The sequence below is a fragment of the Glossina fuscipes genome, unplaced genomic scaffold, assembly GCF_014805625.2.
Source record: "Glossina fuscipes isolate IAEA_lab_2018 unplaced genomic scaffold, Yale_Gfus_2 147, whole genome shotgun sequence".
NCBI lineage: Eukaryota > Metazoa > Arthropoda > Insecta > Diptera > Glossinidae > Glossina > Glossina fuscipes.
In genome coordinates, this window is record NW_023998490.1 from 3,371,192 (window position 1) to 3,387,918 (window position 16,727).

At 34.2% G+C, this 16,727-nt stretch overlaps 2 protein-coding genes across 5 annotated transcripts in view; both read left to right on the forward strand.

Annotated features, from left to right (window-relative positions):
* LOC119641152 (sex peptide receptor) overlaps window positions 1–16,727 on the forward strand; it is a 134,706-nt gene that overhangs the window by 89,545 nt on the left and 28,434 nt on the right. The window contains exon 3 of one of the 2 annotated variants that reach the window (XM_038039651.1): window positions 11–81. The exons of the other annotated variant lie outside the window; for it this stretch is intronic. The gene's annotated coding sequence lies outside the window, so the exon portion shown is untranslated. The remainder of the gene's footprint in view (window positions 1–10; window positions 82–16,727) is intronic. 2 annotated transcript variants of the gene reach the window in all.
* LOC119641151 (uncharacterized zinc finger protein CG2678) lies at window positions 1,168–6,912 on the forward strand. 3 transcript variants are annotated; one of them, XM_038039649.1, is made up of 3 exons: window positions 1,168–1,635; window positions 1,722–3,003; window positions 5,542–6,912. In XM_038039649.1, exons 1-3 carry the CDS (start codon window positions 1,477–1,479, stop codon window positions 5,628–5,630), a joined length of 1,530 nt encoding a protein of 509 aa, XP_037895577.1. In that variant the 5' UTR covers window positions 1,168–1,476; the 3' UTR covers window positions 5,631–6,912. The 3 variants fall into 3 exon arrangements, with proteins under 3 accessions (XP_037895577.1, XP_037895578.1, XP_037895576.1); XM_038039650.1 differs by having other exon boundaries at window positions 4,363–5,632; XM_038039648.1 differs by lacking the exon at window positions 5,542–6,912 and having other exon boundaries at window positions 1,170–1,303; window positions 1,372–1,635; window positions 1,722–4,355.

Sequence of the window (16,727 nt, forward strand, 5' to 3'; positions counted from 1 at the left end):
TTATTTTCAGGCAAGTTAGTGCGAATAAGCTCCAACTGCATGTTCATGTGGATAAAAGTATAGTATTACCAATAAAAACAAGTAAGAATGCTACAGTCGGGCAAAGCACGCCATTATAAATCCTGCATCACTGCGCTTACGGTCATTCACTCATTTTCTTAATAAAACATTAAAAATTTTACATTATATATTTTTACACAATGCAAAATTTTCGCTAAAGTCATCATTTTGGAGGATACTCAAAACATCAACTAACGTGGTCCAAATTTAGCAAACTTACTTTACTTGTATTTCTTGTATTTCTGAACGTTACAATATGTTTTTATGTGGGATGTGGTCAATATAGCAAATTTCATTAAAATATTCCGAAAATTGCGACCTATAGGCTGAACCAAAAAGCACATATCAGGCGGCCAGACGTACAGACAAGTTTAGATCAATCCAGAAAATCGTTCTCCGAACGATTCAGAGTCGTTTTTTGAAAATTTTAGAAAAGTTGAAACTTAACTCATGGAAATGCTACGCGATATGTGGCCAATGCGATTTTCTTAAATGTGTTTGAGAAACAATATTGACCAATATTCAATATCCAAGTGTGGTACGTACACTTCTATCAGTTAAACAACAGTAATTTAACTTTCTATATGATATATTTAAGCATTTATAATATGTATAGAGCACAAGAGAACAAGAGTTGAAAATTTTAACGAAATTATTAGTTTTAAAATTTGTTTAAAGAAATAGCAAGAGTTATCGAAATAAATCGATTAAATATACGTTTCAACTGCTTTTTTGTTTGGATTTGCGTCTATAGCTATCACACTCACTCTTATTTAAATACCATATAGAAACGAGAGTACACTATCAGCGCAAGCACCTCAAATGAAAATTTTTCCCTCATTGCAAAAAAACGTAAACATTAAGGTGGTTCAATATATTAAATAAAAAGAATTTTTGAGAAATGGAATATATCTTAACAAGGAGATGTTTTATTTTGCACCACTCTTATTTATGATTGTCGTCTTCTCTTTTATCTCTCTTTTCCCGCTTCTTCTTGAAACAATTATTCACAATAGAGGCATGACAGCAACAAAAATACCCATTATTTGTAAAAGAGCAGTTGGTGTAGAGAAAACAAGAAAGATTTATAAACTACTGTCAAAGCAAATAAATTTAATGAAAATTTGCTATATTTTAGAATGTTTTTACCAACAAGAAACAATATTTCTATAAATTAATTCTATTCAAATTAATATAAAGAGCGATAACAGTGCACCATATTTGTTTCGAAATTTTTTGGAAAGTGAGTGCTAGATATTGATAAGATATAATTAAAAAATTGATCGGAAATTTATGTTTACAATTGCTAAGATTTTGTGGCACCTACCAAAAAAAATTTCAGTGGATTCCTTAAGAAATAGGTCTTCTTTTTTGACATATATTCTCTGAAATACTGTGAATAAGTGTTTAGAAAAAATGGAAAGTGACGGTGTAGAAGGTATATATGAACTGCAAAGACCGGTAACAAATGGCGGTGAAAAGTGCAACGATAGCATCATTAGGCAATCTCAAAGTTTTTCTGTAGTTCATACTGCCGCTTTAAACTCTTTACACGATTTAAACCCACTTGAAGAGGTAAATTCTGAAATAATCGTAGCCCGGAACGTAGGAGTTCGTATTCATTAAAAATGTCGGGAATGTGTTCTTATTTTTCTCTCCAGGACGTTGAAATTGCTGATTTAAACGCTAAACTGGAAGAGACCACCGAGATGCTTGAAGAAGAAGACGACGAAGAGCATGACGAAGAAAATGAAATTATTGAAGAACATATTCTAGAAGAGGTGGAGGAGGAAGAAGATATTATGGGTGAGACAGAAATACTGGAAGGTGAGGAAGTTGATGACATCGAAGCTGTCATTCCCGACAGTAATGAAGTAGAAGTAGAAATAAATAAAAATAAAACGCCCGCACAAGTGCCCAAAAAACGTAAAAATAACGATATCGAGGCTACGATAAAAAAGAGAGATCAAAATGACTCGCCTGCAGATAATTCACAAGATAACCTTGATTGTGAACAACCTACCAGCAGCTCGAGAACTAAACAAACACAAGATGAAGAAGTTGATGAGAATCAGTGCCGCGTTTGCACTACCAAAGATGATTTGGTGAGTCTCTTCAAGAAGATAGAACAATCAACAGTAGCGGAAATGCTGATGTCTATTTGTCCTTCGGTCTCCATAGCGATGAAGGATTTTTTGCCGCAGTATATATGCAATTCATGTTTAGATAACGTGGTAATAGCAGTACTTTTAAAAAACCAATGTGAATCAAGTGAGAAAGAGTTTCGAAAAAAGCTGTCGCGTCACAAAAATAAAATACGCCGGCCTACTGGATATGTAACTATCGACGGACCACTCGACTCGGATCCAGCCTCTGATGAGGAATTGAATAATGATGACGAATTTAAAGTATCTGATGTGGCCAGTGCGACACCGGATGAAGATTCTTACGACACTGATTCTAGTGAGGAGAAAAGGGCAAGAATACGTAGTTCCAATCCAAGACGTGGTAGACCTAAAACGATAGTCAGTACACCTACTTTCGTTTCAAAAAACAGTATTGAACAGAACAAAAAACCCAATATTCAACGAAAACGTTCCAGCGAAAACGAATCCAGCGATGATGAAGATAATAAACATAAACGTAAACGCATCTCCGTGTCTGATGATTCACAAAGCGAACAATTTCAATGCGACGAATGCGAGCAAGTGTTTACGCGGAAACTTTCCTTGGTCCTTCACAAGAAAACTCATTCTGAACCTATAGCATGCCAAGTGTGTGGCAGACAATTTAAAATGAGAGGGGCTTATCGCACACATCTCGAAAAGCACAAAGAAGGAAATATGGGTCATAAATGTTATAAATGTAAACGCGTTGTAGCAAGCAGTGCGGAACTGAGGCGACACCTCCTGGAAGAACATCATGATCGAGGTGAAGTTATGCGTGAGTGTCGAAAATGTAAACGAACTTTTTCATCACTGGCGCGCTTGCACCGTCATCAGGACGGTCGTTGCCCAGCTAGCGAAACAAGAAGGAAACAAGATATAGAAGCTTTTGCAATGGGCAAGGATCTCTTTAAGTCGGTTGCTCCTCTAACCACAACTTATTGGAGTGACAGTTTTTCCGATTAAAACCAGAGAAGGAAAATTTCAAATGAATTGGACTTGTTCCATAAAGTTCAAAAGCATTGAAAAATATTTTAATTGATTTTCGAAACTACACGTATGTGCCATCGTAGAATGTGTAACACTTAAAAATGAACATCGTAAGTGTGCGATTTCAAGTCGATGTCCGTATGTCTGTTGTGTTAAGAGACAAAGGTGCTGCAATTGACATGAAAAGAGGAAACTTTGCGCGTATATCTTAACTCGATTCCACGTACTCACTTTAACAAGGTCTTACTTGTCATCATTGGCTAAAGGGAGAAAGTCTTTAAAAAAAAGCCTGCATTATAAAATGTTTTTCTCAATAAATTATTTGTAACGCTTTTAAGGTTTTGGGCAACAGTTGATCCAGTCCTTATTTAAGGTCTGTGTCGAAATAGTTCCCATAATATCCCTAAAACTAACCCTCTAACAATTCTCAGATAATGACTTGAATGAATATTTTATTTCTTCAAACGTTTAAATTATTACTTTTGTTATTAAAAGTATTTCTTTATTAGTTTTTAAAATCTATTTGTTTTTACGCATTCATTGCTTTATTTATCTTTTTTTTTTCTTCTGCTTCATCAGCATTAGAATTTCTACGAATTGATCCATTTTATATGTATTTTTAAACTAAAAGTTAAGTTGATAGAAAGAAACTTAAAATAAGTTAATAGAATGTAACTCCGAAACTATTGCTAATTCTGTAAATTGCATAAAAACAAAGCTTGGACTTGGTTTTGATTTTAATCATTCGGGATTGAGCCACTCTTGTCCAGCGAACATAATGAAATGTAGACTAGTTAAAAACAAGTAAATAACGAGGTCGATTATCAAATACCTTACGCCACTTCGCCTTGTACAATTATCTACTTATTTCCTCGACAATAGCAAATAGTTTGCTTCCATGAAAAGCGAAACGATTCATAAGTGCCCAAGACGTAAACTGGCGTAGTTCCAATTTTAGCAAATTTAACTTTCTTGAAGATTTTTCTATCCTTCATGTATTTGCCACAAATTAGACATTGTTGCCAAATGAAGTCTTACCATTCATAAAAACCATCTATAACAGACATGGGCGAAATGGCTCGTAAGGTAGTCGTTGATTGTGGCCCGTTACATTTAAGATTTCAAATAATTAAAATTACTCACGCAGATGGATTGTTTCTGCCTTCCAAACCGACTATGCTGTGCTCTACAATACATATATAGTTACGGATCCCGGAGTATAGGGATCCAAATTTGTTACGGTCAAGTATAATGCCAAGTCATCATTAAGGATCAATTCCCAAAACGTTAAAAATTGAACCATTTTGCCATGTAGGAGTTTATATTTCGTGAAAATTCCTTTGTGGGATGCCTTCCAAAAATGTACCCACTTGGTCCAAATTTGATAACAATAAGTTTTATGTCACATTACTATCACCTTATCCAAATTTATTACAGTCAATTTTTATATCGGATTACTACGGTGAAGCACTTTTCATTATAAAATATAAAAAATTTAACGTTTTTAGCATATAAAGCATAAGTGGTTGAAATGCCGAAGTACTATCTATCGCTTAGCGATTTTCGTCGATAAAACATGAAAACTGAAATGTTTCCATATAAAAAGTTGTTTTAAATATGGAGTTATTTGGGAAGCGGTTCAATCCAATCCATTTGAAGTAGGATACTTCCTTGGCCCAGAACCCGCTAGTGTTTCGATTTTCGTGAAAACATCTTAAAATTTATTACCTTTAATTTGAACACAATCGGCCGGTGCAGTAAAAGATGTCTAAGTTCTTGTAGTTTTTACGTACATCCCAACAAATTTAACACCACTAGTCGTGCAAATTATAAAACATTATTAGTGAAGATCACGAAATCTTTAAAAGGATTAGAGATTTTCAAAAAATCCATAATTGTTTTAACTAATAGTACATCATGGGTTAAAAGATTTGGAGTAATAATCTAGAAGAGAGAGGCTTTCGAAATTGGGGTTATCAGGCTTGAATGTTAAACAGCTGAGAAGTTTAAACGTATTTTTGTTAAAACTTTATTATTTAAGTCGGTGGACACGATTTCTCATAAACAAATGCAGCGATCTTATTAAAATGTTTCATACTTCTCCAATCCCAAACAGGATTGACAAGTGCTTGAACGAAGGATCTTTCCTCTGCAATCACAACTTATTTTTTACAAAGCAACATATGGTGCAAGTTTAAATGAGAAAACTTAGTTTTTTGTCTACGACTGCCAAAAAGTCAAATTTCAATTTTTTTTTTCTAAATCTTCGCTCAAGCTCGAACCATACTCAACTACTAATAGAAAATATTTGGTTTTTTGATTTCAGATAAAGCTGTCACAAGTTATCGTGTCCACCTCGAAAATAAGAGGTCTCCGAACAGCACACCTCAATGGCCGAATTTTCAAGACTTTTAAATGAAAATTTTTACAAAATATAGTTTAAATGTAGCTCTTTTATATTCTTAAAAGTTTGAATAAAATAACTCTTTTTATTATATTTAAAACAATAAAAAAGGAAAAAAATAGTTTTCTTTTCTTCGAAACACAAGTAAACCTTTCATGAATAATCCTTTGTCCGTCCTATTATCGATCTGGTTTGTATAAGTGAAACTTGGTTACGAACCGAATTGTGAGTCGAAATAAGTTTTATGAGATAAAAAAATACTACTTGACGCGATGTAATAGACCGTGTAACTTCAGACGTGATTGCGTTACCTATATTGAGAACAAAAGGTCTGAACTGTAAGGCCTTTTTAAACTCTATTGAGGACATCCTTTTTGAATATCCTCATGCACTTATAGAGAATTTAGCTAAACAGAGTAAGAAAAGTGTACGTCGCCTTGGTTACTAATCTACTATAGATGGCCTAATGTTATACCCATTCAAAAGGAAAGCCAAAATTAACGTGATACGAATTCTCTGCCACGTCTTTCACCGGTTTATAGTTTGTCAATGTTCTCAATCTTGAATCAAAATCTTGATTCAAATGTAATCTTAGATTAATAGATTAAAGCCATTTGAATTTGGTGGTAAAGTGAAACTTTAATCCTCGCTATTCTTTTCGATATATATAGAATAGAAATCAAACTAAGTCTGAGATATGTCATGTACCGCGAGTCGTCGTTTTTCAATCCGCCTTTGGAGCAACCTACCAAAAGTGGGCTTTCCCGTATCTAATCTCTCCATTTCCAAGTCGAACGTTCACAAACATTATTTCCTCACCCCCGTACAATTCTTCCTGATCACCACGTTGCTCGCACGTGTAAGGTAAATCGTCTGATTGGCTGGTTATAGAAAAAAAAAATCTCTGAATTAGTTTCTAAAAAAAACAAACGTAAATAGAATAGGGTACCAGAGCTGTCTTTAAAAATTGCAGAGTCCACTCTATCAACTTAATAAAGATCAGATCAGAAATTTAATATATGTTTGTAAGACTATTCAAAGCCTATGTCATATATAAAAAAGTTCTTTTAAATGGATTTCTAGCTAATCAAAAGTCGGTCTCCGACTGATCGATGTAAGGTTTGCAAAAGAACTTTTTGAATTGCTTCACCTTTTATTTCCTTATGATGTTGAATATATTTTCCCATAGAGAGACATTATTATTAGTCTCGTTAGTCTAAGAGTAACGATTTTCCCTGATATTATTATTATTAACGTTATTATTATTATGATTGACTTGCTACAAAAATTAAGAATTAAAAAGAAAAAAGTGTATAATTTATCAATTTAAACAATTAAGCAAATGAATACAAGAAAGACATACACATAAACAAGGTACATTTTTCATTTATTTATAAGTTATATGTATTTTGTATAAAGAAAAAAAACTATTTCTTTTGGCATCTTTTATGTACAATTCAAATATGAAATAAATGAAATTGAAAGCAAACAGGTGCGAAAATTATACTAAGGACTAAGCATTCGTATTATATAATATTGGCTGAGCGCGGCTGATTTTTTCTCTTTTAGAATAAAAAAAGAAGTTTATATGATAAATGTGTTGTATAGAGCAAAGCGGAGATGTTCACTGCTCTTGCTGTGTAGATGATGCGGCGTTAAACGCGCGTCCTTTCACCGACATAGCTCATTTTCAAATTTGTTTGCAAATTTGAATGAGCGAACGAGAGCATGTTTACTATTGGTACCACACAGTTGGGCGAAACGACAAATGGGCAGACAGACATGCTTAGGTGCATTGCAAATCCGGAAGGGATCCAGAATTTACATTCTTACGAATTCGCTTTTCTAAAATATAGGACTCGTACCCCTAGATCGTGGATATTCTTTTCGAGAGAAATACACTTTAAAAGTCTTTTATTTGCGATTATATTCCTTAACAATAGGATTATTCACAATTCATTTCGACGGTACTCTTGACTCAAATGGTCTTATCCGACTAACTCTGCTTTCCGTAAATATTCTATTTATATACATTTTTACGAGCATATTACTATTGCCTAATTTCATTGCTTCATTTTTAATCCGTTAACCTGCTTTTCCGGTAATCGTTTTTCTCGGCTGGTAGCGGCATGATGCGCCTGCGAATGTGCACTTGGTTTTTCCCTGTCTGCTTTTCCGCAAGTCCTTTTTTATCGGCCGGCAGCTGCATGACGCGCCGCGAATGTGTATTTGGTTTTTCCCTCTCTAGGGAATTTATAGTTTGGGAAAATTAATTATCCGAAATGAGCTGCATTTAAGATTTCCATAACAATATGTTTTATGGGACTTTTGAAGCTTGCGTTTGTGTGTTATAAAACTATTCGAAAAAATTAAAAAAGAAAAATTCAGATTTTTGTACATTTATCTTCTTTGATTTGCAAATATCGCGCGAAAAAGAATTTCTTATACCTTTTGAAAAACAACGTTGTCCTCACTTTACGCAGTAATGTAGGCGTGTTTTTCGGTCGGTTTGTTTCTGCCAAATTGGAAATCAATAGCTTCTTGCAACCAGGATTTTGTTTACAATAGACAGTGGACGAACGGACAGACGTCTTCTTTTTCCTCCAGTATGATGCTGATTGCTTACAAGTATTACAAAAAAGAAAAAAAAGAAATACCGGCACAAGTGTATCAAGTAGATGAAATAAAATCCGCAATAGCTTTATTTTCATTGTATGTATAAGAAAAGTCGCTATGATAAATCCATATGGGTTAAATCCCATTCTTCGCCATATTATTACATTCTCAAATCGCGTATCTGTATTGTATTCAAGGATTTTTTCCAAGATAAGAACATGGAGTAGGAAGTAGCTCGTTTGCTTCTTTTGAAGGTATAACGATTTTTTTACTTCCTCTTAGTACTTTCCATGGGAAAAGCCAAACGTTTAAGTATACAACAGAAGATGCCACGTTTTTCACTCTCCATACTGTTTGTACTGACTAATTTCTGCAGACATATGTAACACCACCCATCCTTCGGTGATGCGCATGATAATAAACTGCAATTGCCATATAACAACTATGAGCCAAGAGTGTGAACTTGAAGAAGACAACTGCTCGAGAAACAGTGCTTGAGTGTCGTAAATGCAAACAAAGTATTTCACTTTATTAATGTAACATAACAATATAGGTTATAATCTAAAATCCATTGACCGGCTTTATCAGTGAAAAAGCGGAACACACCATCCAATCACCAATGTGTTTACTACTACTGGAAGTCATTTAAATAAAATATTTAGAATCAAAAATTGACGTGCAATATAATCGATGTCACTTTAAAAAATTCATTCATAACCACCTTTATAGTAAAATGGAATATGCGAACCTACATTGCTGCTGAGTTGTTTAGGAGTAACGACTAAAGCACTCTTTTTTTTTTTTTTGCTTTTGAATACAGAGGCGCCCTCTACGATCGGCTTGGCTCGTGTTCAGTACCAACCTGTCTGCAGCTATTGCCAATGTGTTTCACGAATTTGAAGTCGAAATGTTCATTTTTGCTACCATAAGCAAATAAAGAGACGAACAGCAAGATGGACGGATAAAGTTTCTTGAAAATTTCTTTCCGTACAAATGTTTTGATAAAAGAGGGAAACTCCTATGTTGTGCGACATTGCACCATCGTCCTTCTAGGTATTACAAAGGTTTTGACATTACGAATGTATCCCCAATCCTTGGTATATAATAAATTACTATATATATTGTATATTTTATTATTTACGCGCACCGGAAAACTTAAAGGGTATGCATGTAGTATATAAGGGCCCTGATCAGCATGCCATTTGAGTGGGATTTTGGTGCGTTGGTCCGTGCCGTCTGTTCTCAGAAAGTTCGCTTTCCCACGTCGAAAATGGAGACAAAAAGCTTATATTGCAATGATGGGAAAATTGCCGCAGTTGAGCCGCAAATAAGTTATAGCACGATCTATGGCAGATGTTTATGTAAAAACCGATGGCCAAAGTCATCTGATCGGTCATCGCAAAAACGGATGTAATTCTTAAATTTTACAACGTTGCTGCATAGTAATACTAGTAGATAAGAGCCGCGAAGTTTACCCAGTCGGCGTTCATGCGTTCAAATCTCAATGCGGTGGACCATACGTGGCCGTTGCTATAACGAGTGCTATAATGGTTGGCGCGTAACACTTACCGATTGGGGCACATAACCCTCAAAAATTTTTGTAAGCCTAAAAGTAGCCTTCAGTGCAGAGCTCATCATCATTTTGCTTGTACTAGAAGGTCAACTACCTTGACACCGAATATTTGATAATTACATGGCAGGAAAAAATGTAACAAGACGCTTTTAAAAATTGAATGAAAATGGAAAATATAAACGTAAATTAAAAGGAGAACTACGCGTTACGTGTGCAAAACCATAAAAAAAAATTTCATTGTTATTATTCATCGTCTGGCGTGCGTATGAAGGCTCGCGAAAAATTGCGTTGCAAAAAAAATTGAAGTTATAAGGTCATTGGCTTGCTTTTGTTATATGTGCTAAGTTCATTGCGATACTACTGTTCTTCACCAGGATCAAAGTCCCACGAATGTGTCACCCCTTCATATAAGTAGAACAATTAATTTTTATAAAAAAAACATACACACACAAACAGATCTATTTAATATAAAAACAAGTAAGAAAATTAAATTCGGTCGGGGCGGAATCTTTTATATCCACCACCGTTTAACCCAAAAAAAGACAGAGAGAGAAAAAACGAGTCTATAATATGGAGTGGGCGCTATTGATTTCTTCTATATTCAAAGTACATGTTTTTCTCGTAGAGGTATCTCCATTATCGCTGACGTGAGAAATACTACACTACGCCACAAATACAACAAAGTTGAGCGAACAGACAGATAGACAGACGAACAGGCGGACATGTTTAGGTACATTCAGGAGTTGAAACTGGCGAAGAATCTGTATGCTTTTTCTTACTTCCACCCATTTTAATGTTGGCCGTAAAAGATTGTTCCCCTTTTTTTAGAATATCAATGCAAATTTTATTGTGTATCTATCTAATGTAGTGTACGAGCAATTAGCAAAAAATTCAGAAGCGAAAGGTTTTCCCTTTTAATGCTGCGTTGTACACGAATCCCTTCACTGACTTGGCCCACTCGTAAGGCCAACCAGCATTCAAAAATTTCTCCCTATTGTTTCTGCAAATTTTTGCGAACGAAACGAGTTTTGACAGTGCGGCTTATACATTGCTCTCCTTCAGTAGTGTGTATAACACATGCTGCAAGGATAGTTAGTAACAATAACTTGGCTTTGTTATGATATTAGGTGTAGAAATGAGCTCCATTTGTTGAAATTCGTTGCTTGATAGCATGTAAATGATGCTCTCATTTTTTCCGAAATTTTGGATGTATATAGTTGAGACATTGATAAGTTTCTATTATTTACAAACTGTCGTTCAGCGTATTTTAAAATGCGAGCAGATAGATGTACTTTATGGCAGTGCATGTTAAACTCGAAAAAAAACGTTGGCGAAACGACGGAATTGCTTAAGCTGGCCTGGAGTGAAAATACGGTGAGCTACAAATTACTTAAGAAATGGTTTGCGAAATCTTGACCAACAAATCTTTGTCTTGAAAACGATGAATGTTTGCAAACCGTCGTAGGCCGGGAAATTGAACTGATATCGGAGTATTCTCCAGAGCCGTTTACTTCTGATTATCACTGGTTCGGATCGATGCAGTTGTATTTAGCAAATCAGCTGCTAACAAAAAAGGCCTATAAGAAAAAAAAAACCGAAGATAACGATGGCAAATATTTTAACTATTGGCCTTTGCAACAAATTTATCTTATATAAATTGAAATTTATTGAAAACATGAATAGACCTTATATTTACACCTAATAAAATACGATATAGTTTCTATTATACAATTTTTAAATTTCTATTATTATTTTGTCGGTTTTTCTTTAAATCATGGTGAATCATAACTTCACGAAGATGAAAAGTTTTAATATGTACAACGACACAAATGTCAAAAATATGGAGCGCCTTTGTGTGGAAATTTCAGGAAATTCTGCATAAATTCAAATTTATTTCTGCGTTTTTCATTTTTGATTTTTCTTTTATTATTTTACATAACAAAAATATTGACAATATTTGATTACAAATATCATAAAAAATTGCAACTCTTTCGCACTTGAGTCGAGAGGATTCTCGACTATTAGTCGAGATCCGTTAACTACTAGGCCACTCATGCCTCAGTCTCATTCCGAGATAGTCTCAGTTGTTAGTGTTTTAAAGATAAATTAATAATACAACCAACTTTTTTTTATACGGTAGATGTAAAGTAGAAGTAATCACGTTGTTGCCAAACAGCTGAATACAAAAGTAGAAGCATATTTCCTCCTAATGATTAACACCAGGGAATCATATAAGCCTGTCAACAGTGTTACCCTATATGTGCCAGACCAGGCACTTATTGTGTGATGTATTATATTATTTGCTTTTCAATTCTAATACTTACGATTATTATTACGGTTGCTGTCGTTGAAAATCAGCAACAGATGCTGTTATTTAGCAATGTCTATAATTTTCCGTTTCATTTATGCATAGGCATACGTGTAGGCATTTATAACACTATTGCTATATCAGTGACTTAGGAAAATTGTTTGCGCAGTAGTTAGGCAAAGAATCAAAGCTTAAGTCTATTAACTTTGTCATTTTATTCGGTGCAGTTATTTATAAACTTCTAAGATTCGCAAGAAGAAGAAAATATCCTACTTTTTTGCAATTAATGTATGCTCATCCGACTAACATTACAATCTATATATGTGCTCCTCCGTGTCCGCAGCATAGTTACGGTGGACTGAATCCCCTACATGAGGTAAGTATTTATCGGTTTATGCCGCAATAAATGGAAATATATTTATAATCCGTACATAAATTCTTTAAATACAAAATTCTTCTTTATGTACAAATATATACGTCATGCCATCTCTATGTCACAAGTGACTTTCTTTGAATTTTCTTTGCAATCTATAGAAGATGGAATAAAATTCGTACCATCCAATATGCGCTTTGGATGTACAGGTATTCAAATTTCGACCTCTCTTGTTGTTGTTCTAGTATCTCCAGAACAATAAAAAAAGAGGAAGAAGAAAAATAACACCATCAGATTCACGGTACATTAATTTTATTGGAAACTTAATTGAGTTGATGTGTACGTCGCCAACGTAATAGCGTCAATAGCGTTAGAGATGCGCATCGCATCGTTAATAGTAATCAACTCACGTGTCGTATACGTGCTATGTCTTTCTTTCACCAGAATATCACGTATACTGGCAGCAGTTTAATACAATTTTCTGACAATAAACTTTGTGTTTTACCCGTTCTTCCTCCTTTCCACTCTATCTTTCTCTTTTGCTTTCTCGCTCTCGTTTTCTCATCTTTATTCTATTTAGAGTTTAGACGACATCAAATCAAAACAAATAAATATAAGCATAAAAGTTAAAGGAATTTTATTTTAATTTAGTTTTAAAATATATGATTTGAATTTATTGTCTTTTCAGATGCAAAGATGACATGAATTTCGAATAAACATAAGCTCTCACTCCCTCTCTCTCTTTTTCCCACTCAATATTCCCAATAGAGTAGGTATAACTTATTGAATTGTCAAATAACTAAATCACTTGAGCCTCTTCTTGGAAAAAAGGAAACAGATTTAAAACTAAAAGAAAATAAAAAAAAATTTTTTTTTTGTTTTTTTCACAATGTTAAAATTCTTCAATACAAACAAAAAAGAATTGATTAGTACACCTAAAATAAAAAATTAGGAGGATTTATTTACTCTTCAAAATCCTTTTCCTTTGGACAAAGTGTTAAGATTCGAATCAAAATCTCAGCAAACAGATAAACATCGCTTCAATGGTTCTGATAGTTACGTCGATTAAGACTACGTCACCATATTTCTAATGTGTGCGTTGTATTCGATTCGAAGGTTTCATTTATTACCTTTGGTAAAAATCACTTGTTACTGGGAAGAGAAGTAAAAGTGTGGAATCAGAATTATTTTGATCGGTGAATTAATATGCTAATGGCGGATATTACATATACAATATCTACATATATACGCACACTTACATGATCAGCATAATTGTTATGTAACACTTTAAAAGAAGTTCGATTAGCTTTTGTCATTTTAATAATAAAGCCACTAGCCTCGTTGTAGGGCCTCTGGTATTTTGCGGGATAAATGTGAATCAAGTAATTTTCAAGCATAAATCCTTATGGCTACGTTAACTTTTGCACAATTTCCTTCATTTTGAATCTTTTGAATTTTTTCCGCACATTATTGCCGTATAAGGCCCAATTTTTATCACCGGATATTAGCCTCTTCGAAATGTGTCTTGATTCCTTTTCCTATCGGCGATATGTATAGCTTTGAAAACTCATTTCTATAAGCAACATTAATATGAAATATTTTTTCTAACGTTAATGTAGTTCAACTAATCTCTCCAGTAAGACAATTTTTCGTTCTGAAAATAGATTACCCTTGACACACAGGTGAGTTGCTTAACGAGATTCGACATTTTTTTATTGCGAACAAGAGCGAAAATACCCTTGGCTCTGTTTGAAAATTTTCGATACTTGAACGGGTTGATTTCAGTCTTTCAGTTATTTTTACTATGGTCGAGCCTGTTCACATTCTACATTGTGGCGACCCTGCAATAATTAGTATAAGTAGAAAAGATAAAATGCGTTTTTAGTTTAAGTGCAATCACGAGAAATAAAACAGAAAAAAAATTTGCTTACAACGTTGAAATTGATTAGGAAACTGGACCAAAGGGTCAAAATAGCAAGTTCGTTCTAAGTCTGGTCCTACATTTAGCGTTAAGTACTTTTATCTATTTCAGAATTGGTAAGTTTTACCTCGCGGTTTAGAACAGTGCTAAGCTTTGAGGGGGAGTTAGGAGATTTATCACGTTCGAAGTCAAATCATCTAACTTCGAGTGTAATTGTGTCGTAATAGGTCATATTGAAAATTCTCCGCGGTTGTTTCCACGGGATGATGTTGATGACCATATATCGGGCAACGTTCATCTGATTGTCTCAAAGAGTGAAATTTCTGCTTACATTTTTTTGAGAATAGTTTTTCTAAAAAGTTGTATTGATTTGAAAATGAGTGAAATATGCTGTGCGATGTGTCAAAATGGCAAAAAAGCTGCAAAAAGAAAAAAATTGTGAAGTGCACGGTATCTGTTCGATTCCGTTCCGGAAAATTTGATGTCAAAGATGCACCTCGCAGTCACTAAAAAAGTTGATGAAATTTTGCAACTGGTGGAGCAAGACCATGCCGTAAGCTGCCAAGAAGAGAAGAAGCTGAAGACTTTTCAATATAACTCATTAGCAACGATTGAAACTCTTGCAGAGGGAGAACGAAAATTAAAAATGGCAATTGCCATTTTCGATTTTCTTGATCGAATCATCTAAGCAGCAGCATCACCACCGTCATTCTGAACCATGCAAGTCCGTGTTTGGAAGAAAGGTAGCAGCCATATAGATTAAAATATTGGGAGAAAAACGCAGATTTTCTAGAGTGTCATCCCACGGTCTGAGCTTAATAAACGTTTTAAGTTGATATTGGCACTAGAAGCCGCCATCCGAACCTTGGTTTGTGGTTGAATTAAAGAAATAGAAAAGTTTAAAAGAGTAAGAAGGAATGCCGGATAGATTGGTGTATTCTAATTGAATTCCTAATATAGAGAAGTAGTCTCATTGATATATAAATATTGAACAATGTATGATAGTACTTTCTGTTAATATATTATTATGTATGGGCGCTTGCATGTATTTAGATTTAAGTGAAAAATGATCCTATTCCAACTATCCACCTCTTAATAAAGAAAACACTCTATTACTAAAACTGTGCTACCTTCATTTTGCTAGTGACTCAGAGAATGTACCGGCGGACTAATCGCAGGCATTAGCTCACAACCGTACGTACGTATTCTGGTCTTTACAGTATATGGGAAATTCCGAATATTTATCTCAATTTTCTCGAAATACAAGCAAACAGATGCAGCAGACGCATTGGCAGATATCTTAAAATTTAATACTGAACAATGCATACACGTTCGGCGTGTGACCCATATTACTGGCTTGAAAGAGGGGAGAAAATTTCCCCACCATTTCCTCCTCTTCTTCTCACCTTTAAACAAAAGGATAACTTATTCACCCGTAAATGTTGATTATTATCGATGTGACGGCTTGATTAAATGCAATCTTCTTTAAAAAAAAAAAAAAAAAAAAATCAATACAAGCGTATTATCATTCTATAATGATATATATAAGAATGGCATGAATTCATTTTTAAGCGATAACCTACATTTCTTTCCATCAACTGTGATACACTACATACAGTAGTAGTAGTATCTACAGTGATACACATAACCAGTCAACAAGATGAAGTCAATTTGCTTACAGAAATTTGATATAGTATTTTGTTTTCTTGCCCTTCTTCTTTAAAAAGGTAACAATAAAGCTTTTGACATTAATACTCGGCTATCGCGTATATTTAAATGTTCCATCCTCTTATATGGTATTTATGATACGCTCATTTCGTTTGGTCCCATTTAACTGACAGACTGAGAAGAAATTGAAAAGCACTTCTTCTAAACTTTGTAAGTAAACAAGTTCTTAAAGACTTTGTATTCCCTCCCCAGGGCTTTCTCTCATTTTCATTCTAATAAAAAATATTTTACTTAGCAATCAATACAATAACAATGTACATTTAAGTACCGTCATGGAAAACCGATGATTATTGAAATATTTTAATCCACAAAAAAAAGAAGAAAAAAAAGAGTAGAAAAATAACCAGGGCTTGGTTCAGATAAATGTTGTTATGGTGACTGCAAGCAAAACAATTTCACTGACATTAATACATGTGCAAAGAGAACCTAGGCACAAGGTGAAAGGGAAAGCAACGCAACACAATTAGTTTAACGAATGCGATGTCGCGTTATTTTCAAAATATCTCGTATTTGAGAGGAGAAGCTTTTGTTCGCATTAAATGAACAAATGCAGCGACGATGAAATAATGAAATTTAAGTGGAACGTGAC